General features: G+C 35.0%; 1 protein-coding gene across 1 annotated transcript in view; it reads left to right on the plus strand.

Moving 5' to 3' along the window:
• ADAMTS20 (ADAM metallopeptidase with thrombospondin type 1 motif 20) overlaps window positions 1-24453 on the plus strand; it is a 195495-nt gene that overhangs the window by 99729 nt on the left and 71313 nt on the right. Inside the window, 10 exon segments of the mRNA XM_047742257.1 lie at window positions 3536-3662; window positions 5215-5425; window positions 5565-5729; window positions 6217-6381; window positions 7195-7314; window positions 7880-7987; window positions 8897-9061; window positions 9167-9457; window positions 10138-10299; window positions 11520-11696. Coding sequence (XP_047598213.1) covers window positions 3536-3662; window positions 5215-5425; window positions 5565-5729; window positions 6217-6381; window positions 7195-7314; window positions 7880-7987; window positions 8897-9061; window positions 9167-9457; window positions 10138-10299; window positions 11520-11696 — 1691 coding nt within the window.

Raw genomic sequence — 24453 nt, forward strand, 5'->3', positions numbered from 1 at the left:
TTCCCAAACTTTGTTGTTACTGTTTTTTAAGATTTTATTTATTTGAGAGAGGGAGAGATAGCAATAGCAACAGAGAGCACAAGCAGGGAGAGAGAGGGAGGGACAGGCTCCCTGCACCCTGGGATCATGACCTAAGCCAAAGGCAGATGCTTAACAGACTGAGCCACCTAGGTGCCCCATGAGTTCCCCAACTTTGTGAGAACTATAAATTTTATCATAATATTTTCAAGCACATTATCTATTGGTTTCAATTTTCCTTTACTTTTTTATCAGTCTACTGTTAATATGACCCTCTTTTCTCTTGCTCTAGTTTGGTTTTGTTGCTTTTAGTCCTTTTACATGACTGTCATCTTGAACTTCCCCTTCATTATTGTTCTGGGGATTCTCTTCTGTATTGGGTTCCCTGTTTTTTAAATCCCATGAATTCCTCTTTTTATTTCCCCCACTGGTGGACTATATCCCTCAGGATATTCCTGAGAAAGAAAAGTAGTTTTTTGAGACCTATTGTATCCGAAAATGGCATTATTCTATTCTCACATTTGATCAGTAGTTTGTAATAAATTCTAAGTTAGATTATTATGCTTTAGAGGGTTGAAAGTCTTGTTTTCTGGTTTCCTGTGTTTCCACATGACACTTTCCATTGTGGAAGTTTTGTAGCTCCTGTCTTTAATTCTGGTGGTGTGAAATTTCAGGACAATTTGCCTTGATATTGGTGTGTCTTTCATCTATTTTCCTAGGTCATTAGGATGCCATTCAAATTGGAAACAGATTCTTTGACTTGAGAAATTTCACTATATGATTTCTTTAGTAATTTCCTCACATTGAACTGTCTCTTACATCTTTCTGAAATGTGTATGTTTTAGACATTCAGCCTCCTGGACTGATCACTATTTGCTAATTTCTGACTTCACATTAACATTTTTACTCCTGGCATTTTGCTTTTGTTTCATAGATGCGTAAAATCTGTGTCTATGACAGTATTAATCATAGTCTTTAAATTTTCTTCTGATATAATCTGCTTCATTTTAGTTCTGTTTTGTTTTTATTTTGGTCTCGTGTTGTGTTAGTGAAATTCCTGAAATGTCTGCTGATCCTTGGCTATTTGTTTACATTTAAGCCTAAAATGCTGATTGAAAGTTCTGTGTTGGTCAGACAAGTCAGGTAGGACCCCATTAAAGAGTAATTGGGGGCGCCTGGGTGGCTGAGTGGGTTAAAGCCTCTGCCTTCAGCTCAGGTCATGATCCCAGCGTCCTGGGATCGAGCCCCACATCGGGCTCTCTGCTCCGCGGGGAGCCTGCTTCCTCTTCTCTCTCTGCCTGCCTCTCTGCCTACTTGTGATCTCTATCAAATAAATAAATAAAATATTTAAAAAAAAAAGAGTAATTGGGTCATTCAGTAGCCCTTTCATGTATCATTGGAGGAGAAGCCCCACATGTCATTGTCAGTTGATCTTTTGGGGTTTAAAGGAGCCTCTCAAGAGAGGAATCTTCTCATCTTCTAATGGTCATCAGGGAGACTTGGGAACCATAAAAACCAGGAGCCAGAAGGAAATGGAAAGAGAGTCCAGTAGGCCTGGTTCTCATCATTCAGTATGGAGAATTTTTCTCCTCCTATTTTTGGAACCATGCTTCCCCAACTTCCCTGAGCTGTGTCTGTGCCTTCAAGTTCAGTTTCTCTAGAGCTTTGCTGCCCAATATGGTAGCTGCTAGCAAATATAGCTAGCCCATTGAAATGTGGTATAAATGTGAAATGTACAATGATTTTGAGAACTTGGTATGAAAAAATATCAATTTTTATATTGATAGGTTAAAATACTTGAGGTTAAACATATTAAATGAAATACTTCACCTATGTTTATTAACATGACTACTAGAAAATGTGAAATTATGTACATGGCTCACATTCTACTGGATAGTGCTGTTCTCAACTAGAAAGGTAAAAGTCTAATTGTTCTTAAATACCTTTCAATCCATTATCCATTTTTTCAGGGCTACCTTTTGCACATTCATCTCCTCATTGAACTTGGTGTTTTCAACCCTGGGATTTTCTTGGGTTCTTTGGCAAGAATGGTTTATTATTCACTTGTTTCCTCCGCAGGCTTATGTTTCAACTTCCTTGGCTCTGTTAGCTATTTCCATCCACTTTTCATATTCAAAATTTCCTTTTCTTGCCTACTGCATTTCCTTTTTATTCTTTTTGTTCTTTTAGGTTTTATTCCTTTTCAAAATCCCTTATGTTTTTTTCAGATGATATTTAGGAAGGAGCAAAGGTAAACATGCACATTCATGTTTAGCTAACTGAAAGTATACAGTTGAACTTTGATGAAACAGAAACTTGATCATGTTACTGACTGCTTAAACTTTTTTCCTGCCTCCTCATTGCAGAAAGTGGAAAGTTCTGTCTGCGCTGGCCCATTATAATCACTTCTTAGTTTTACTTTCCCTGTGGTTATACTGCATACAGCCAACCAGGAAATCTCAATGGCTTTGAAAGACAAAGGTTTATTTCCTGGTCCTACTATGTTTTAGCTGCTAATTGGCTATGACTGTTATCAGCTTGGTATCTGCATCCATGTCATTTAAAAAAATTTAAGAGTATTTTTTAGAGTAGTTTTGGGTTTATAGAAAAACTGAGCAGAAGGTAGAGAAAATTCACACATTCTCTCCTTCACCCTCCCCTCCTGTTTCCCTTTTAAATCTTGAATGAGTGAGGCACATTTGTTACATTTGTTGCATTATTAACTACAGTCCATAGTTTACCTTAGGATTCACCATTTGTGTTATACATCCTGTGGGTTTTGACAAATATCTAATTGCCCATATCTACTATTACAGTATCAAACAGAATACTTTCATTGCCCTAAAAAATCCCTTCCCCGCCCTGCCCCCTCAAACCTGACCACCAATTATCTTTTTACTCTGGGTCTTTTCCATTCATGATTCCAGGCTAAAAGATTAACCTCTTCTGGGAAAGGCTGTTTTAGAGATGAGGGAAAGGGAAGGAGAGGGGGACAGAAGTTTATAGGGGCTTTTAGGGCTTCTGCTTAGATGTGGAAAGAGGCACACCCTTTTGCACTTGGTTGGCATAAGCCCAGAGTCAAAGAACAGGGAAGTATATTCCCTTCAGGGGAAGTTCTAGTAACATTGTAGCAAGTGGAGAGATGCACTCCTGTTATGGGGAAAAGGGAAGCAAATAACAAGGAACAAATAATGAACTACATGGCATCAGTGCCAACCCCGACCACTCAGTTCTCCACTAACTACTCCAGGCAGCTCTCATGAATTTCTTTCTATTCACTATCCGGCCTGCCCTCCCTAAGTCTCTTTACTAAGCAGGCTCCTCAGTCTCTCAGGATACCTGTTGCTTATTCCAGACCGTCATTCCTGACTAAATGAATATGCTAGTAGTATCCCGTATCCTGTGTTGGAATGTTTTTACTTTCTTAGCTGAATCCTTAGGCTATTAGCAGAATTAAATAATTCTAGAACATCTACTTAAAGAACCTTCTTTTAATTTTCATTTGACTTTGGCCAAGGTCTTCACAGAAGAAAAATTACCTGCATTCGGAAGAGTGATCACATGATAGCGTCTGATCAAAGATGTGACCACCTACCACTTCCATTGTTTGTGACTGAAAAGTGCAATACAGACTGTGAACTAAGGTAAAAGAAAAACGTATCATGTAACCAGTGTAAGTATAAGGTAACCAGGTCAAAATCAGTAAGTGAGATAAGATATAAAGCATCTAGTCCTGCTCAGATTGGACATGTAATTAATGTCTGTCCTGTGTCCCTGCCAGTATAAAAATTTCAGGCTCACTAATTTATTGTGAAACTTGGCAACTGACTTAAATTTTTTTTATAGTATTTAATGAATACCAGTAAATAGGCCTCAAAATTTTGTGTAAGAAAGGAAACAAATCTGTAAAATACATGGGCAAACTCTAATCTTAAGATCCATGGTTTAAAGATCTGAAACAGTAAATTTTGTAGAATAATTGTGTAATTCCCTTTGAACTTATGAACCAATAAATTTTTGAAGTTTGAGGATTAAAGAATCAGTAGATTGGCTTCTCAATCTTAGCCATATTTTGTCCATTACATTAAGAAACATCCTAGATTCTGGTGCAGGGAACTATTGCTTTTAAATTTCCTGTCTTTTGGTGGGGGTTGTGTTGGGGGGCGGGAATTGGTTGTAGAGCAAAGCTAAGAACAACCCTCTCTAGCGGGTGATCATTAAAATTCAGGGATGGCCAGAACCTCTCATTCAGCAGGGAAGATCATTTTTATATTTTTATGTTGTTGTTTGAAGGCATAGTGGAAGAGCTGCTTGAATAAGTCACATCCACTTATTGCTGTGGAGTGAAGCACAGTAAAATCCTCCAGATGCTGTTGGGAATTGAAATTGATACGAACTTTGAATTCTATGCTCTGTTATACTGTTGCACTCGTGTCCTCTAATAGATTGCTACACTACAATTGGGATAATTTGGCTAAAACTAGCAGATTTTTACTTGCAGAAAAAAAAAGTTTTCTCTGAAAAGATGTCTAAAAATAGATTACAAGAAAAAAATGTGATATGCTTTACAAAAACCTAGTTTGCCAACTTCTAAAACTTGGTCTTACTGATACAGTCAGATTCCCAGATATTTCCTGATGATGAAATACTTTAGTGTGGTTGTATAGAGAGAGATACTACCTGATTGTGATTCAGATATATTCAGTCTTAAATCTGCCGCTGAGTACTTAGGTAATCTTGATCTAAAACCAGTTGTTTTTAAAGGCTTTTGGGAAAGCTTGGGGTTCCTTGGATACCTCCAAAAACACCACCAGATGCCAGAGTGAAGTCGTGAGGTATAGTGCTGCCTTCCCATCTCTGGCTTTAACCAGACCACCTCCATTTTTATATATTCGGAGAACAAGTTGAATTTTATTTTGGGGGAAAATGATTTCTAACAGAAGTCAAGCATTACATCATGTGGACACACAGCTCTGGGCATCATTTTCTCATCTATAAAAATGAAAGTTTGGGCTTATGTCAGAATTTTTTATCGGATGATACATCAAGTATTTTCAAGTGGCTTGTCAATGAATTCTAACAGAATTTTCAAAATTAAATCATATGCATGAATTTCTCTGAATCCTTTTTTTTTTTTTTTTTTTTAAATCGCATGAGTTGGTATCCCTAAGTGTAATAGCATCTTTTTTTTTCTAGGTGGCACATCATTGGCAAAAGTGAATGTTCATCCCATTGTGGTCAAGGATATAGGTCCTTGGATGTCCACTGCATGCGGTATTCCATTCATAAAGGACAGACTGTTCCAGTAGATGATCGCTATTGTGGTGACCAACTTAAACCTGCCACACGAGAGTCCTGCCACGGTGACTGTGTCTTAACAAGGTGGCATTATTCAGAATGGTCCCAGGTACAGATAACCAGTATTGCTTAAGAAAAGTTGCCCCCCCCTTTTTGTTAAATAATTGTTACTCTAAAGTATATTCTTGTTAAAATCTTATTTTTTTTTTTTCATTTGTCACCACTGGTTTTTGTTTTCATCCTATCAGTGTTCCAGGAGTTGTGGAGGAGGGGAACGGTCTCGAGAATCTTACTGTATAAATAACTTTGGCCACCGTCTTGCTAACAGAGAATGCCAAGAGCTTCCGCGGGTGACAACTGAGAGTTGCAATGAATTTTCCTGTCCCAGTTGGGCTACTAGTGAGTGGAGTGAGGTAACATTGAACAGATGAGGCTAAGAACTGTTACAGTATTTCATAGGAAAGCTTTGCAACTTAAGGCTTTAAAGAAGTCTAAAGTAATTTGTTCTTGCTTTGTAAAATAACTGTATTATCAAGGCAATAACAAATTAACGGTTTGTTCCTCAATTGTTTATGCTGTCTGGCTAACAATAACCTTGGTGTTTAATCACTAACCATTTTCATAAAGTCTCCATGTCCACAGTAGCCTGTGATACATACTTAAGGTTAGTTTTGTACCTTTGTTTCTAGGACAAATGGATGCTGCACTGGGATTTGGGCAGCAAATTGGGGGTGGCTGATTTTACCTGGTGAATATCTCTGAAGGACTGAAGGGAAAATGCTGTTAGGAATGGTCTTGCATTTCATGTGCATTTTAATGTGTGACTTGATCACTGTGTCTTTTTTTTAGGCATTTATATTGACTTAATATTGAAAATAATGATCAGCTGTGTTCTTTCAGTGTCTTGTTACATGTGGAAAAGGAACAAAACAGCGGCAAGTGTGGTGTCAGCTGAACGAAGACCACTTGAGTCATGGTCTCTGTAATCCCAGTACCAAACCTGAGTCTCTGAGACCGTGTGAGCTTCATGCATGTGCTTCCTGGCAAGTAGGACCGTGGGGTTCCGTGAGTATATGAGAATGCTTTTCCTGTTTAATTCATCTCTATCGAATAGCACCAGAATTGCAGTGTGTTCATTCTCTTAATGGAGCCAGCTAAATTTGGGTTGGTTTTTTTTTTGGGGGGGGATGTTCTTGAAAAGTAAACTCTGATCTGTGAAATTTTACCAGTGCAGCTAATTTTGCTGTGGTAAATAGTTCAAATTTGCTTTTGAACTCACGTGTTAACCAAAATGCTGCGTATTTATTCTTCAGCTTCGTTTAAGCTATAAATGTTTTCATGGTCTTTGTCTAAATAAGCTTTATTGCATTTAGAGTAGGCATTGTTTAGAAGTTTCACCAACCAGGCAGCTAGGAATTTGTAGGATGAACAGTGGTCAAGCTGGAGGAAGATGGGCAGCATGTTAACCCATGGATGTTGCCGCTGTGGATGGGAAACCTTGTCCCATCTTCCATTTAACTTTATGCTCTTCCTTCTTCCTCTCTTTGAAATGTACTTAGCATGTTAAAAGACCTACATACACCAGGTAGATTTTGAAAAGTATTTAGTCCCTCTAAATGATGTTAGCTCCCCAAATATGAAGACTCTAGTCACATTTTTACATAACTTCTTAAAGTTACAACAACTCTCATCCATTTTAACTTTGGTATTATCTGTCTACATTGGAACAAATGTATATTGATTCCATTTGCTAATTTTGTATGGAATCCAATGTAAAGAACTAATAAAAAGGTCTGAAAGTGTATTAACTGTATTAAGAAAATTAGGCTGATACAATTTTTGAATAATGGTGTTCGATACATGCCTGTACCCTTGCAGTGCACGGCCACGTGTGGACGTGGGTATCAGATGCGTGCTGTTAAATGTGTCAGTGAGCTCCTCAGTGCCGTGTTAGACGACAGAGTGTGCCGTGGGGCCAGCCGCCCGAGTGACAGGCAGGTAAGGAACACTTCTTCATGGATTAGGAACAAAAAGATTTGTTACGGGAGGATCAGTGTTTTGAACTTATTTCATACATATTTCTCCATGTTTGTGCACGTGTGTGTTGGAGAATTTACCTCTTTTAAAATGTTGCCAGCTTCACAGCTCTATTAATTTGTTTAGCCTTGCCACTGAATCACTCATTGAACTTTGTGGTTTTCATTCTTTGCACTGCAGAAGGATCGTATCTATTGTGACTATGGTGTGATGAACTTTCTGAGGGTAGTGTTCTAGGGGACCCTCAGGATTTTTCAGCTTAGTGGTATTTTTGAAGGACTATGGCTCTGTTTCTTTTCAACCATCAAATAGAATGATCCAGACCTTAGGATTCAGATCTGTACTCTCCACTTGTAGCCCTTGACAGTACCTTATACTTCTGAAAAATTAAAATGCTTACATGACTAATTTGTAATTATGCAGTTCTTCTTGAATTAGACATGTGGAAGAAATGAAGTATAGAATTTAATATAAATCAGCATGATGAATTCATTGATGTTTAGAGATGCATTTTTCTTTTGAACAGGACTGTATGGTCATACCCTGCCCTGTTATCCCTAAAATTGGGGCTACCTCATTGCCAGCTGTTCCCATAGGAAAGATTGCCCAGTGGCGACATGGTTCCTGGACCCCAGTAAGTGAATTCTTTTAAGAAGTACAGTGTTTGGGGGTGCCTGGGTGGCTCAGTTGGTTAGGTGTCTGACTTCAGCTCAGGTCATGATCTCGGGGTCCTGGGATTTAGCCCCACATCGGGCTCTCAACTCAACGGGGAGTGTGCTTGGCCCTCGCCATCTCCCTCTGCCCATACCCACCCTAGTGCCCTCTCTCCCCCAAAAAGATAAATAAAATGTTTAAAAAAAAAAAAGTACAGTGTTTGTATTATGGAGGTTTTTACATATCAACAAAATGATTGCTTCATGTTAGCTAAATTAATGTTATGCATTCATTCCCAGGTAGCTTAACGGAGAATTGGTATAAGGTTCAGAAATAGGTAATTTAATGGCTAAATGCTATTCTATCCTGCTCTTACCCAGAGCTTTTTTTCACTGGGCAAGAAATTGATGTTTTCTAGGTCTATTTTCTCATCTACAAAATTGAGGTAATAATATTTATCTCACAAGTGGTTATACAGAGTAGATGTGAAGTTGGGCTTTTATCAGCTTTTAATTTGGAGTATATGCTTTGCTTTGATCTTATATAGAAGCTATATTAGTAAGCTTCAGATATTCTCTGAATATTTTAATTATGGGATCATATTGACCCATTAGATGTTTAAAGTTATTTAAAATAAGATTGTCTTACAAAGTGTTTCCTGAATCTTTTTAGCAGGTAAAATCAGTATTCCATGAACTTGAGTAGTATCTTATTCTCATTGCAAATATATGATCTGAACTGAGTGGGGCATTCATTGCCCTATTTTTATTTGACTCAGAAGTGAAACCAAGTGATAGGATTTATTTATTTATTTACTTTTTAAGAAACTTCATGTTTTAGAAGAGAGAGGTACCATATAAGACTTTGGTAAACTTTTTTTTTTTTAAAGTGCTCTGTGTCTTGTGGACAAGGCAACCAAGCGCGCTACGTAAGCTGTCGTGATGCTTATGATGCAATAGCAGATGAATCCCATTGTGCCCATTTACCCCGACCTGCTGAAGTATCTGTTTGTTTTAACCCTTGTGGGGAGTGGCAAACTGGGAACTGGTCACCTGTAAGTATTTTTATGAGAAAAAAAAGATGAAGTTGAAATGTCATTGATATTTAGTATCATAATGTAACTTATTACATTATAAATGTTCGCTAAATTTGTGATCAGTGTTCAGCTTCCTGTGGCCATGGGAAAACAACGCGACAAGTTTTATGCATCAGCTACCATCAGCCAATTAATGAGAATTACTGTGACCCTGCAGTTCGCCCTTTGATAGAACAAGAATGTAACCTGGCAGCCTGCCCACCCATGTACAGTCACTTCCCAAGCTCCTCAGAGCAGCCGAGCCATTTTCCAGGCAGAAATTTTCCATTAACTCACAAACCAGAAGATCATCAAAATCAGGGGGTCCATCCGTCAATCAGAGGAAACCAGTGGAGAACAGGACCATGGGGATCAGTAAGTTGTCTTTATTGAGTTATATTAATTCTGTGATTTTGTTCGATTATAGCCTTTTAACAGATACCAAATACTTTTAATGCTAAATTTATCTGAAGATCAATAGTTTCAGTCTTAAAAGGATTAAGTGATTTTTGATGCAGATGACAAGTCCCCAGAGTTCTTACTGAAGTATACACTAATGTGATATTATGATTACAGAGGAATGCACTTAAAAACAATCTGATTAGAGCCCATTATAATCAAAACAGAAGAATTTTTTAAGAGGTTAAGACTGCAAATGTTTATAAAAAAACAAACCTAGAAATTATTATAATAGTGCAGTAAGTGGGTGTAAAACCATGAAACTACCAAAGGTACAAATTGTAGCTCTTTATATAAAAGTTGAGACAAAGAAAAACAGAATCAAAGTTAAAGACTTCATTTTTTTTTTTTTTTTTTAAATTCTTTTCTGCTTAACCCTTAGGACAGGGCTGCATTGGCCCTTGCAGACTTTACTATTCCACCATTCATCAGCAAATTCTAATACACTAACGTTTTGGGCAGATTTTTCTCAATTCAGATTATTCCAGTGAGGGGAGTTTTAAAAGGGGGAGTTTGAATCTGAGTCCAGACCCTGATGTTCTTCTCTATGTAATTTCATGACGCGGCACCCAGAGTTTGTGTTTTATCCTTGGCAGTGCTCTAGCAGCTGTGGTGGAGGTGTTCAGCACCGGGTTGTGGTCTGCCAGGATGAAAATGGACAGAGTGCCCATTACTGTGATATGGCTTCCAGGCCCCCAGAGACCCGGCACTGCGACTCGGGTCCTTGTCCACGGTGGAACTACGGAAGCTGGGGAGAAGTAAGTCATCATGCTTTCTAAACTTGAGGCGATGGTGAATTTCTGAAGACAAAGTTAAGTACTTCACACTGTTCCTGTGGGATAACCTTACTTCACGATACTACACAGAAAGGTTTTATTTTCAGGAAAATCTTGTTCTTTTAATAGACCGTCATGGTATAAATCACTCCTACATGATAGGAAATACTCCAGATTTTTTAACAGAATCTAATATGCTAGCCAGTATGTCTATGGACCGCTAATGGCTCTCTAAAATTAGTATATTCTTCCTTAGAAGATTTGGTGGATATAAAGATGGAAAATTAGATTAATATATAACCATCCTCATATCCTATTACAGAGCCACTCATGTGGTAAATTTTCTAAGCAGAGAGTTCTCAATTGGCATTCTTCTAGACTCTGGGGATTTGAAGATCATTTTTAAAGTAGTTCTCATGAATATTAATTCCACCTGTATTATGCGTGAGAAAGAATAAGAGATTTATATTGGCTTTACAGGGACAAAATAAACCAACTACTTTAGTCAAATATTTTTGTTTAATGATTTTTAGTATATATTTTCTCACAGAGCATTTGTGTAAAGCATTGTGTAAAGATACACTTCTGACCAGGTACTAATAAATATCAAGTACATTTAAAAAGTGTTCTTTGACAATTTCTAAAATGAAAATGACATTTTTACTCCTGAGTTTAGGCGTGCTCATTGTAAAAATTGAAATGATAGGAAAAATTATGATAAGATAAGAACTCTCAACCTTTGATACATTTCCTTCCAGACTTTGGTCTTGTATGGATTCCACAAATAGATTCATATTATACAGGCTGCTTTGCCACCTGCTGCTTTCATGTAATACACACTGAACATCTTTCCCTGTTTATAAATTTAGGGCTAACTTACTAACTTTCATGGTTACCCAGTAATCTATTGATAGGCTATCATAAATTATGTAGTTAATACTTATTACTTAAGCGAATCAGTTTTATTTGACTTGTCTATTTTGCAGATCCTTGAAACATACTAATCCTCAATTTGTCTAGGTTTTTTGTTTTTTTTTTTTTGTTTTTTTTTGTTTTGTTTTGTTTTTGTTTTATAATAGAACTAAAGTTTTTTTTTTTACCAGGAAGAAAATTCTAGCATTAATAATTATATATTAAACACTGAATAAAGCAATATAATACTGTCTTTAAAACAACATAGTTTTGAATTTTCTTATTTTTAGTGTACACAAACATGTGGAGGAGGAATAAAGTCAAGATTTGTAATATGTCAATTTCCCAATGGCCAAATGTCGCAAGAGCAAAACTGTGAAATCTTAAACAAGCCACCTAGTGTGGTACAATGTCATGTGCATGCTTGCCCTGATGAGGTGACATGGCATCGGGGACCATGGAAATCGGTACGATAGTATTATTATTTTTTGTCTGATTTGTTTTGTTTTACTGTGCCTCCTTTAACTGCTTGTTTATAAATTGTGGTACACGCTGTCTTCTGATGTTTTAAGCAGATTACTGGCCACCATGTCTTGTGGTATTAAAGTTGATAGTTTGGAAAAAGAATGCATTCAATTTCAAGTACTGTAATATAAATAATAGTTTTATATGTATTTATTTTTTATAAGGAATATTGAACCATAGCACTATTCTAATGGAAATATTTTCCTCCAGTACATCTTTGGCTTGTCCTCTAATTGTAAATGTTTGACTGTATGCATATGTATATAATGTTAACATTGTGCTTGTTACAATGGCAAATTAAGGCTGTGTCTTGTTTAAGTGTATAACTATATGTGGCTTTTGTCTGTCAACGTCTAGTAACTGATCCTAAAACAAATAACATTCTTTAAAACTTTTTTTTAACTATTGTTAAACTTAGTATTTTGTTTGGAAATGTGAAAATACTAAAAGATAGAGAAATTTAAAGTGAATTGTTTACAGTTTGTTACATACACCATGGAAAATATTTATATAGTAATTTATATGAATATTTCTTCACTGTGTGGAGTTACTTTGTTTTGGGGATGTTTTAATTTATTGTTTGGAACCATAGACAAAATTCATAAGTATTGTTCATGACTGATTTATTTAGTATATTTCAAATATCCAGGCTTTGAAGAATAATATATAAATATGTTGAAATTAGCATTTTGGTCACTTTTGATATTTTAAATCCTAAACAACCAAGTACACTTTATCCAGGTGAAAAACAGATGTCTAGTTATAATTTATAAGGTTAAACAGTTTTTTATTTGGAAAATAATTATAAGTCTGGCTTTATAACCAACCCTGATGCCTGCATTTGGTTTGCTTTTCCCAAGTCAAAGCTTTATATTGTGATGTAAACCTAAGTTTCAAACTCATACTATTTGGTGAGTAAGTCAAGTTCTAGTTCAGGCTGAAATTATCTCTATAGTCAGTGACTAATATTAAAACAAAAGGAAATTATAACTTTATAGGAGGATCTTAAATTGTTGCATGGCTTTGTTGGAACTAACAAAAACATACTTTGCCATAGAAAGCATTCACATATTTACTTAATAAAATATTGATCATGTATATCCTAGGCAGTGTGATACAGAAATTTTAAAAAAAGAGTTATTTCTTACTCCCATGGAGTTTACAGTCTCATTGGAGAGATTTGAGTCGGAACTCAACTATAAAAAGATACCCTTTTTTGTTAGCCGTCTTACACTGAAAATTCACTTTCTCTTTACTAGCTCTGTTACATTGTCTTGAATTTTTCTGGCTCTAGTTTGCAAGCCTAGTTCTTAATAAGGCTATGGATTGCTTTCTTGGAGTTTTGTCCCAATTAGGAAAGAAGCCTCCTGACCAGTTAATTAGAGGATTAAATTGTAATGACATTTGTTTCTGAGCACAGCCAAGTTTTATTTTCCTACTCATTCGTCAATTCATTAATTCACAAAGCATTAAGCATTTGTGCTAGGTACTGAAATACCTTAAATTATTTCAATCATATTTTCTATTTCAAGGGTGAGCAGACTATGGCCCATGAACCAAATCTGGCCGATTGTCTGTTTTTGTAAATAAGTTTCATTGGAACACAGTGATCACATTTTTTTAAGTATTTTCTATGGCTGCTTTTGGTACAACAATTATTGCAATAGAGACTAACCCTTAAAGCCTGAAATATTTACTATTTGACCCTTTCGGGAAAAGTTTGCTGACCCCTGTTCTATTTAATAAACATCATGATGCTTTTTAAATCTAGGATAAGATGTACTTAAAGTTATAGGCTCTTAGCATTACAAATATTCATTTGGGGTCAATTTTAGGTGTTTTTAATTAATATTTTAAAACACCTTACAATGTTTATTAACCTTCTCCAAATATTCACTAGGGTGTTTAGACAATATTTCTTTCCAGTTTTGAGATATACTTGGCATGTAACAATGTATAAGTTTAAGGTGTACTGTGTCACACAATGTTTATATATGGTGTTGGAACGTATCTAGTACTATATTCTGATATATTTGTGTCATGCTCTTTGTATGTAAATGATATTGTAAGTGAAAAAAACCTGAATGTTAAGTAAAGTTCTGTGCATAGATAACTTTTTCAACCTCACAAAAACCAATAACCAAGAAAATGACCACAGTTACAAAATAGTACATAGCAGTACACAATTCTTCATTGTTTACCCATGCGTGTTCCGAAAGGAGTTCATTGAATAATTCAGTCTTTGCACTAGTGAGGAACTATAATGTCTTTTTTTTTTCGTAAATTGAAGGTGAAATTTTAAAAATCACAATGTTTATATGAGAGTTTTTGCAAACTTATTTATTCACTTTTTATAGGTATAAAGTACATATATATTAAAGTGCCTGGATTTCTGTTACTATATGAAGAATTTTATTCCTTAAATTAGCCTTTTATATTAAAAGGGTTTAAGGGATCTGAAGTTTTTTTTGTTTTTGTTAAAACTATATATAACTTTTTACCTCTTTGTGTTGCTGTATATTAGCCAAACTTCAGAATACCTCTTATTAACATATCAGATTAATGTTCTTTCAAGGGTAACTTTAATTTCAGCAGATCCTACTTACTAGGTTAGAAAATTACAAATGTGTGTATATATTTATACATATACATATATGAACAACATGACATCTCAAACATTTCATTTTAAAGCAGAATTATAAAGTGTTAAATCATTAAAATGTAACTAGGAAGAAAGTTGTAAATATACATTTAAATTTTCTCCATCTTGTGGAAAATCTTGTAATAATTTATAAACATGATTAAAGAAATAAAACTTAACCTATGTCTGTTAATTTAATGACTGTATTTTTGTGATTAGTCAATGTGAAATGACTGTATTTTAACCCTTGTTTATTAATGACATGTGTTGTGGCTTTGTGCTTTGCATAATTCATATGTATGTTGTATTTTTACTACTTGGATCAATATCTAAAATGTTTTTAGCCCCTGGAAAGATCCTGTATTGTAATGAATCCCTCTTTTCTCTTGGTGCTATTTTTCTTAAATTAACTAACTATTAATTTCTTATTAAACATTTAATTGCTGAATAGTGTATGTTTTCATAATTTGAGTATTTAAGCTATTATATTTTAAATCCATTAGGAACATTGGTCATTAAAAACACAAGATCTATTGTTTAGCTATCAATTTTAAATACTAGAAATATTTTTATTTTATAAACAATAAAAATGTAAACTTATTTATTGGTAAGGTAAAACCTCATGACCAAGACAGTCTTTAAAAGGTGAGTACAAGTTTTATTTTTCTCTTGTCTCATATATACTATGGAACATTATGTATGTAATCAAACTGTTCTAGCAAATACTCTTTAAGTAAATTTATAATAATTTCTCTATTTTCCCATTAAGTCTCAATTGGCTGATTCGTTTTCCTAAATACTTTTGTCTACCTAGAATGCAATCATTCATGTTCTGGGGTTAATGATAACCCCAGAGAACTCAAGAGCATATTTTTTCTATTAAGGATTATTTTTTTTTCCTCCAAAAATGAGAAGATTCATTTTTAAAAATGAAAACTTGATACTTGAATCTTCTAGATTCTAGTGCTTTCCCCCAAAGTGTTTCTTTTTAAAATGTATTTATGTAGGCACTATACTAAATCTCTCATATGATACAATGGACTGCAACAAACAGAAGCTCTTTTAGCAATGAGCATGTGGTAGCAACATATACCCCGTAAATCCATAGTTTGTCACCTTCACAGTTTTGTGTAACAAAAGAACACTGAAGGGCTGAACTCTGGGGTTGGGAGCCTCCTTCCACTGTAGCTCTCACTGAGGATGAAATGCACTCAGGAAGAAACTTGATCCTGCCTCTGTTGCTCCTAAGACCAGGAGCAGCCCAGGGGAAAGGTAATGTGTGGGGAAATGTTTTCAAGAAACTGTCAGTTCTTTGTGGAGTGTAGAACTCAGTGAAACTACTTATAGTCATAAATTTTCTTAAGTTTGGAAAAGTTATACATAGCCATAGTAAAAAGCCGGAAACCTATTCCTAGTTTATCATAGTTTCACATACCTCATTAGTAAGTATCAAACTCATGTTTCCATTGATTTGTTACTCTTTCTACAGTACAGTCATTGACTCTCCCAAAGGTGAGCCTTTCCTACATGTTAGGCATTGTGCCCTGGGACCTTAATAGGTTGTAATTATCCAAGAATTAGTAATGAGGATGGTACTTGACAACACAATAAGTCTGCTGGTAGATTTTTCTAGAAGGGCCAAACTAGTAGAATCTATTCCATTATAACCTAGCAATAGATGAGTGGTGTTCTAAGTCCCTGTGCTAGAATAGTTTTGTGCATAATTGCAGCATCTTCCTCCTTTGTGTAGGTGGATTTCATGTCTCACCGAAAAGAATGTGGACCAAGATATATGATGGAATGAAAATAATTTTGGAGATACAAATGGGCCTTGCAGGTTTGAAATGTAAAACCTAGGAAAAATTAAATAGATAATATACAGATGATATCCTAAAAGAGACTTGTGAGTGTGTTATATTGAATGAAGTTAGAATGTTAAATCTAAAAAACTCAACATGAAATGGTGCTATGCCATGTTTTTCTTTATACATCTATATTAAAATGGACATGTTTCTATGGTAATTCTCTTTTCCCAGACGTAATGCTTGAGAATGTTTAAGAATTTCAGGAAATAGATTTTTAGATGTTTTATAACCACATATTCTTAAGTGTTCTACAGTATCTCTGTACTTGATGATGATCCTATTTATGTAGGATATATAGGCATTATTATTAGCTCATCTAGATACCCTAGTTTTTCTGTTACCTTTTAGTAGTCAGAGAAGACCATTTTAGTTCCTATATAACCACAGGAACAACAAAGACTTTGGCATTACTCTTGTTAAAGAGTCTCTCTGACAGTTTCTAGATAGTTGATTTCTAATCCCTTGATCATAGATAACATTTCTCAATAACATGTTTTGAGCATATCCCCTTTTTTATATTTAGACATTACAAGCTAATATGATTTATGAAACCTACAAACGTGAATTAGAATAGGAAATATTTTTAATGAATAATTTCTTACTGAACTGTGATAGTAATCTCATTTTTAAAAAGTGGTAGGATGATGGGGACCAAGGAGGGCACTTGCTGTGATGAGCACTGGGTGAGGTGTGGAAGTGTTGAATCACTATAGTGTACACCTGAAACTAATAGTACACTTTAAATTAGACTAGAATTAATTTTTTTTTTTAAAGTTGGGATGGTGTTTCATTCGTTTTGAAAATCTTGGTTCAACACTGTCCTAGCTTACAAATCTGGTTTATCCCAATTTGTCATTTCAGTGGCTTCCATGGCTAAAAAAATTACCACATGAAAATACATACCTCCATATAAGAAAAGTTTATCATGGGATGTTCCTGTTGTAGGTTAGTAACTGATTTTTAAATCCAGTTACCAATTATGCAAAAAAAAAAAATTGAAACTCGTGTGACAAATTTCCATTTTCCCGTGATGTTCATTTCCTAAAAATTACTAGAATGAATTCTGTGTTTTCCTTTATTGCTTATAGTTGTCACACAATATTACATTAGTTTACGGTATACAATATAGTGATTCTAAAGCTCTCTACACTATGCTATGCTCTCCAGGAGTATAGCTACCATCTGTCACCATACAGTGCTATTTCAGTACTACTGACTGTTACCTACTCTGTACTTATCATTCCTGTGACTTACTCATTCCATAACTGGAATCCTCTACCCACTTCCCTTCACACATTTTGCCTCTCCCCGCCACAGGCGACCACCAGTTTGTCCTCCATATTTATAGGTCTGTTTCTGTTAGTTCGCTTTTAAGATTCCACGTATAAGTGCAACCATTATTTGTCCTTGACTTATTTTACTTAGCATGATACCCATCTGGTCCCTCCATGTTGTCACAAATGGCAAGATCTCATCCTTTTTATGACTGAGTAATATTCCATTGTGTATATATACCACCTCTTCTATTTCCATCTATCAGTGGACACTTAGGTTGCTTCTATATATGGGTTATTGTAAATAATTCTGCAACAAAGATATGGGTACGTACGTATGGCCTTTCAAATTAGTGTTTTCATTTTGGGGGGAATAAATATTAGAAGTGGAATAACCAGGTCCTATGGTAGTTCTCTTTTTAATTTCTTGAGGCCCCCCAAACTGTTTTCCACAGTGGCTGCATCAGTTTATGTTCCCACCAGCAGTGGACGAGAGTTCCTTTTTCTCCATACACTTGCCAACACTTACTTCTTGTCTTTTTGATAAATTTAAGGTGATCTTTTTATTTTTTTGAAAAATGATTACTATGACTAGTGCTAGTGAACATCTTTTCATATACCTGTTGGTCATCTGTGTGTCATCTTTGGAAAAATGTCTGTTCTGGTCCTCTATCCATTTTTAATCAGATTATTTAGTTTTTTGGTGTTGTATAACTTTTTATATATATTTTAACAAATAGTGTTAAAACTCAATGAGACTTTGAAAGATTTGGAAGCCATTTAAACAAAATCTTGCCTCAAAGCTTTCAAAATACACATTTGGAAGTTTTGATAGTTGACATATTGTTTATGGTAACTAAATCACATAATACTAGAAACACTTCCAGAGTTTAAAAATGTTCTAAGAAAAAGTAGTTTCCAAAAATCATTGCTGTCCCATCCACTCTTAAGTGTCTCCTTTAAAGGAGAAATTACGGGTCTGTTTTTTAAAGTATTAGGTATTACACTCATAGAAAAAATCAGATTTGGAACAAGCCTCCTTTTTGTAATGGAAAAATGAATAATTCATCTTCATGAGCCCATTTGATAATTTGAACACAACCAGCAAAACTGAGCCTAAAACTAAAAATGTTTGTTGTGTAACTCTTTAGACTATTGAGTCTATACTTATGATCCATTTATTTTCCTAAGTGGGCATGTATGAATGGCAGTTGGTACACAAAGTGGGATGGGAGAGTAAAATGATCTCTCAGGATACCTAAGGTATGGTATGTGTCAGGTTAGCATATAAACCTCTATGGTGAAGCTTATTTTAGATAAAATATAAACAAATTCTTTTAAGAAATTTTGTTGGTGCTCCACTGAATCACCTTGCCACCTCCAAGAAAGACTTTTGAAAGACAGTGACTTAGATCCTCATAGTTTCCTATGAGGCATAAAAGTTTAGTGACCTCTCTAAAATGTCAAACAATAGTTGAGATTGGAATTACCTCATTTATTCTCATAGATACCATCTGCTTTCTGGTTATCAAGAGAACAAAGTTGAGAAAAGAGTGTTCTTAAAAGATTGTTCTTAAATTCCTGCACCAATTTATCTCAATCCTAAATCTAGTAGAATATGTTTAGGAAGGTATTTTATCACATCAGAGTATAGTATGACCATTGTAATAAATCTCATATATATATATATATATATACATATATTTGTGAGAATTAAATGAAATATTGCAAAGTTTTTGGTAAATCACATAAATTCTTTACCAGCTGAATTCTAAAGTGATCCTCTAAGACCATTCTGAACTTTTGATTTTCCCGGATTTTTGATATTTTGCGATTGTGACCCAGGGAAACTCAGACTTTGGAAATAACTATGAAGGCAATGGTAGACACTGCACTTCAAAAAAAAAAAAATCATTGATCCATTCGAGATCATTAAGAGCCTATCTATATCAGGCACTGGGCTAGGAATGGTAGAAAACTAAAGATAAGAATGACATATTGTCCTCCAAGGATTCACGGTTCAGGGGAAATTAAATATACACACAAGTAACGAGACAAAAACATGTCATGGAAAGTCCGAGAAAGTATACTTCAGTTGCCTGAACTTGAAAGGATTTATGGAGGAGGCTGCATTGGCCTTGGTGGATAGAACTTGAGTTGGGGTGGAAGACCATTCTGTAGCAAAACCAGAGGCTGGAAAAAGTGGTTCATTTTGATTAATAGATTGGTTTGTGAGAGACACCGGGTGGGCATAAGGTTAGAAATAAAACCTGGGCAGTCAGAGAAAGACAAATACCATATGATTTCACTCACCTGTGGAATTTAAGAAAACGAATGAACATGGGGGGAGTGGGGAGAAAAAGGAAAATCAAGACACACTCTTAACTATAGGAAACAAACAGATGGTTACCAGAGGGGAGGTAGGTGGGGGATGGGTTAAATAGATGATGGGGATTAAGGAGGGCACTTTTGATGAGCACTGGGTGTTGTAAGTGTTGAATCACTAAATTCTACACCTGAAATTAAAGTTACACTATATGGGGCGCCTGGGTGGCTCAGTGGGTTAAGCCGCTGCCTTCTGCTCAGGTCATGATCCCAGGTCCTGGGTTCGAGCCCCACATTGGGCTTTCTGCTCAGCGGGGAGCCTGCTTCCTCCTCTCTCTCTGCCTGCCTCTCTGCTTACTTGTGATTTCTCTCTGTCAAATAAAAAAAAAAAATCTTTAAAGTTACAGTATATGTTAACTGAAATTTAAATAACTTGAAAAAAGTTATGACAGGGTCATATCAAGGATGATTAATAAGAATCATGCTTAAGAGTTTTTTAAAAATTTAAAAATTCTGAATATATATATATATTAACTATTAAATTTTTGAAGTGGGTGTTAAAGCTGAGTTTTAGGAAAATGATTAGGCAATTCTCATGAAGTATGAGCACATTGAAAATGACAGACTAGAGTTGGGGGGTCCAAAGGGGGCTCTTCTTAAAGTTAAGGGTAATGTTTTAGGGACCATTCAGTTATTCCCATATTTCTAGTTACAACACAAATTATTGAGTAGAAGCAGCCAGGAGGGGTATTGATGGGACTCTTTTTGGTCAAGAGGTGAAATGGCATTTGGAGATGGAAGGAAAAGATATACAAGAGAACATCCTATCAAGAGCTTTATAGTCAAGAGAATAAAGTTGAGAAAAATCATCACAGAAGCTTTTGAGATCAATTACGTTTGCACAATGAGTCCAAAAGTTAATCTGGAGTACTAGGATTACAAACTACAGTTCGATGGTGAATAAACTGATTTTACCCTAACTAGTCTCACATAAGGGAGCATAATCTTGATTTTACCAAGAGAAATGTAAATGTAAGCTTTCACTTACCAGAAGAATTTGGAGAAAGATCATAATTCTTAAGCCTGTGCAATATACGTATTAAGTTTATCCTGGATCTTATAGTTAGGAGTAAATATTGAAGTAGAATGCCTAGGTTTGAGTTCATGGAAGGAACTTTGGCAAATTAATATTTCTAAGAACTTGTTTTCTTGAAATAAAAACAGTGACTACCTAAAGAGGACATTTTTTTAGGGTTAAATGGAACAGTAGGTAAGGTGGTTAGCATTAGGGCCCATTATCTACAAGCTCAATGTATTTTGCTTACTATCACTTATCCAATAATTCTCTTTCTTCAAGGAGCTAAAAACCCAAATAGTATATAAGTATATACTTATATATACTTATATATATATATATATATATACTTATATATATATATATAAAGTATAACACACTGAACAATTGGAAACAAGATCTACTAAAGCAAGTTATACTCTAGTATAAGAAAAATTAAATTGGACTGGACTTTTTTAAGTAAAATTTTTTGGAAATATGATATCCAGCAAAATAAGGTACAGTTCAGTGAATTTTCCAAAGTGAACACATCTGTGTAGTCAGCACCCAAACCAAGGCTATCAACACCCTAGAAATTCCCCCATGTACCCCATTATAGTCCTTATCCCCCTCCAAGGGTAACACCTATTCAGACATAAATATATATGTTTGCCAGACTTTGAACTTTATATAAATAGAACTTAGATAATTTGAGAGTCCCAATATTACGTCTGTGAGACTCATGTTGTAACTGTAGTTTGTCACTGCAATCTAGTGGGAACATACAATTGTATTACTTATGAGTATGCAAATATGTTTTATATGATTCTCCACTTGACAAACATTTGAGATTGTTTTAAATTTGAGACTTAAAAATAATGCTGTTAAGAATATTTCTCACGTTTTTTGCATGGAGATCTTGTGGCTATGTAGACAGAAGTTGAATCTTAGTGTATGCACAGGTTTGGGTTTAGTATCTGTTTTGTGAGGGTGGTTGAATGAGAATTGTTTCACATCCTTGTCCATACTTGACATTATCAGGCTTTTGAATTTATAATCTTTGTGCATTTGTTAAACTTAGTAGATATTTACCTAGTAACTATTATGTGTTAGTGATATTTACAAAGCACTTTGTGGGACACCTGGGTGGCTCCGTTAAACATCTACTCAGGTCATGATCCCAGAATCCTGGGATCGAGTCCCGAGTCCCACTTCAGGCTCCCTGCTCAGCGGGGAGTCTGCCTCTCCTTCTGCCTGCCATTCCCACTGCTTATGCACTCTTGTGCGCTTTCTCTCTCTGACAAATAAATAAATGAAGTCTTAAAGCACTTGGTCTGGAGGAGAACAATAGGAATGGGTCAGGAGATAAGAAATATTACATATTTTCAAAAAAGACTTTATATATTGCAACTAGTAGATATGGAGGAAACTTACATGCATATTACATATGAAGCAATAGCCCCAAGAGCCAATAACCTTCCCTTGGGTATTCCACCAAGCCTCTTTGTACTTTCACTCTAGTAGCTGGACTTGCCTAACATCCTGCCAGATCTGATATGTTAATACCAGGCACGGTTATTTTTTCTAATCCTTTTTACACTTCTTCCTCATCTCTTCCCACAGTTGTGTAATGACTAATTCATGTAACACAACTCGTATTTCATAATATTCATAGTGGTTTTCCTTTCTAATTTGAAACCTTACAACATAATTTTAAAATTAGAAAAGGAAGGATATAAATTAATAAAAATTAAGGGTTGCAGTAGTCCCTGAAAAAGGGGGAGAAGGGTGGGTATTGTGAGAGGGACATGGAAGATATTGGACATAATATCCTGTGTCCTGACTTGAAAGGTAGATATTTTGTTTTATTGTTTTTAAAGCATACATTTTATATATCTTTCAGCTTGCTGTTCAATATACTGATAGTTGGACTGCTATTGCTTGCTATCTGGAAAAGATTTTAATGACTGAGTATGAAAGAACCAAGTATAAGCAAAAGCAATGAAAAAGGAAACAAACTAAACAATATTGAAGCAAATTGAAATTATTTTAGGATAAATATTGATTTTAATTGGCTCTTAATATGAAGATTTGAAATATAAATACATTTATTAACAATAATTAGTAATTACATAAGCTATATATGAAAAAAGCCTTTGAGAATTTATTTTTTTAAGATTTTATTTATTTATTTGACAGAGATCACAAGTAGGCAGAGGGGCAGGTGGAGAGAGAGGAGGAAAGGAGGTTCCCCACTGAGCAGAGAGCCCGATGTGGGGCTTGATCCCAGGACCCTAAGACCATGACCTGAGCCGAAGGCAGAGGCTTTAACCCACTGAACCACCCAGGTACCCCACCTTTGAAAATTTAAATTAAAAATATCAGATAAAAATCTTTGAGTCACATGTAAGAACTATACAGAAGTCTAAACAGTTAGCCATATATAAATACCTTTTGTTCTCTCAGATATAAATGTTTTTATTTTTTCCTTTCCAAATTTTTATTTAAATTCCAGTTAATATACAATGTAATATTCATTTCAGCTATAGAATTTAGTGATTCATCTTATAACACCCAGCACTCATATCACAAGAAATAAGGATGATTGTCATAATTTATTTTTGAGACAAATATTCATTTTAATGGGATCTTATTTAATAGCAAATACTATAAACTAGTTCTAAAATATAATTAATGAAATATTGTATCAAACAGATTTCTGTGGAATGTAACTTCGGTGTAGTCATTAAAATTGTCAGAAGAAGGCTTGTCCAAAGCAGAATCATTTCTGTTTCTAGCTTGTAATTTTTTTCAGGGTATAAATACATATTTATGGAAGTTTTTTTTCATTATAATTAATTTTATCTATCATAAACCCAAATATAATATTTGATAGAACCAGAAAGCATTTTCTATAATTAATAACATTCTATTTGGGATACCATTAAAAATAGTGTAAGAATTAAAATGTAGATTATGCTCTGTAAATGGTAATGTACTATATTTTTAGAAGAATGGAAGAATAAAAAGTCAATTTATACTGCCACATTAATAAAAAAAAGACACCCTATTCTGCCACCAGAGAGAATCCCCATTCTTCCAACTGAGGGAAAGTTCTCTAGTGTCGCTTCCTGGGCTTTTGGAGGACTTTCACACCTAGTGGTATGGAAATTAATCAGGCATAGTTCCTTCCTCACTCCCAAGCATTTCTTTAGTGTTAGGGACCAGGCTCAAAAACAGTAGCTCATATGGAATACTGTCTCCATGCCAGCATTACTTTGCTGAAATTGGCAAGATCTCAATTTTAGATGAATCCAGGAGGATGCCCTTATCTCTGTTGATCCACAGGGCACCCCATAGTATCAGAACAACAACAATTTTGAAGAAAGATCTCTATTACATGAAGCTTTCTTTTCTGTGTTATTTTTGTAAAACAAAATTCACTACCTCATTCATATAAAACATTGCATATTTAAAAGATCTTTGTATATATTTTCTCATGTTTCATTCTACATGGCATATACTTGTTCAGTAAACAGA

This window comes from Lutra lutra, chromosome 8, assembly GCF_902655055.1.
Source record: "Lutra lutra chromosome 8, mLutLut1.2, whole genome shotgun sequence".
NCBI classification, from domain to species: domain Eukaryota; kingdom Metazoa; phylum Chordata; class Mammalia; order Carnivora; family Mustelidae; genus Lutra; species Lutra lutra.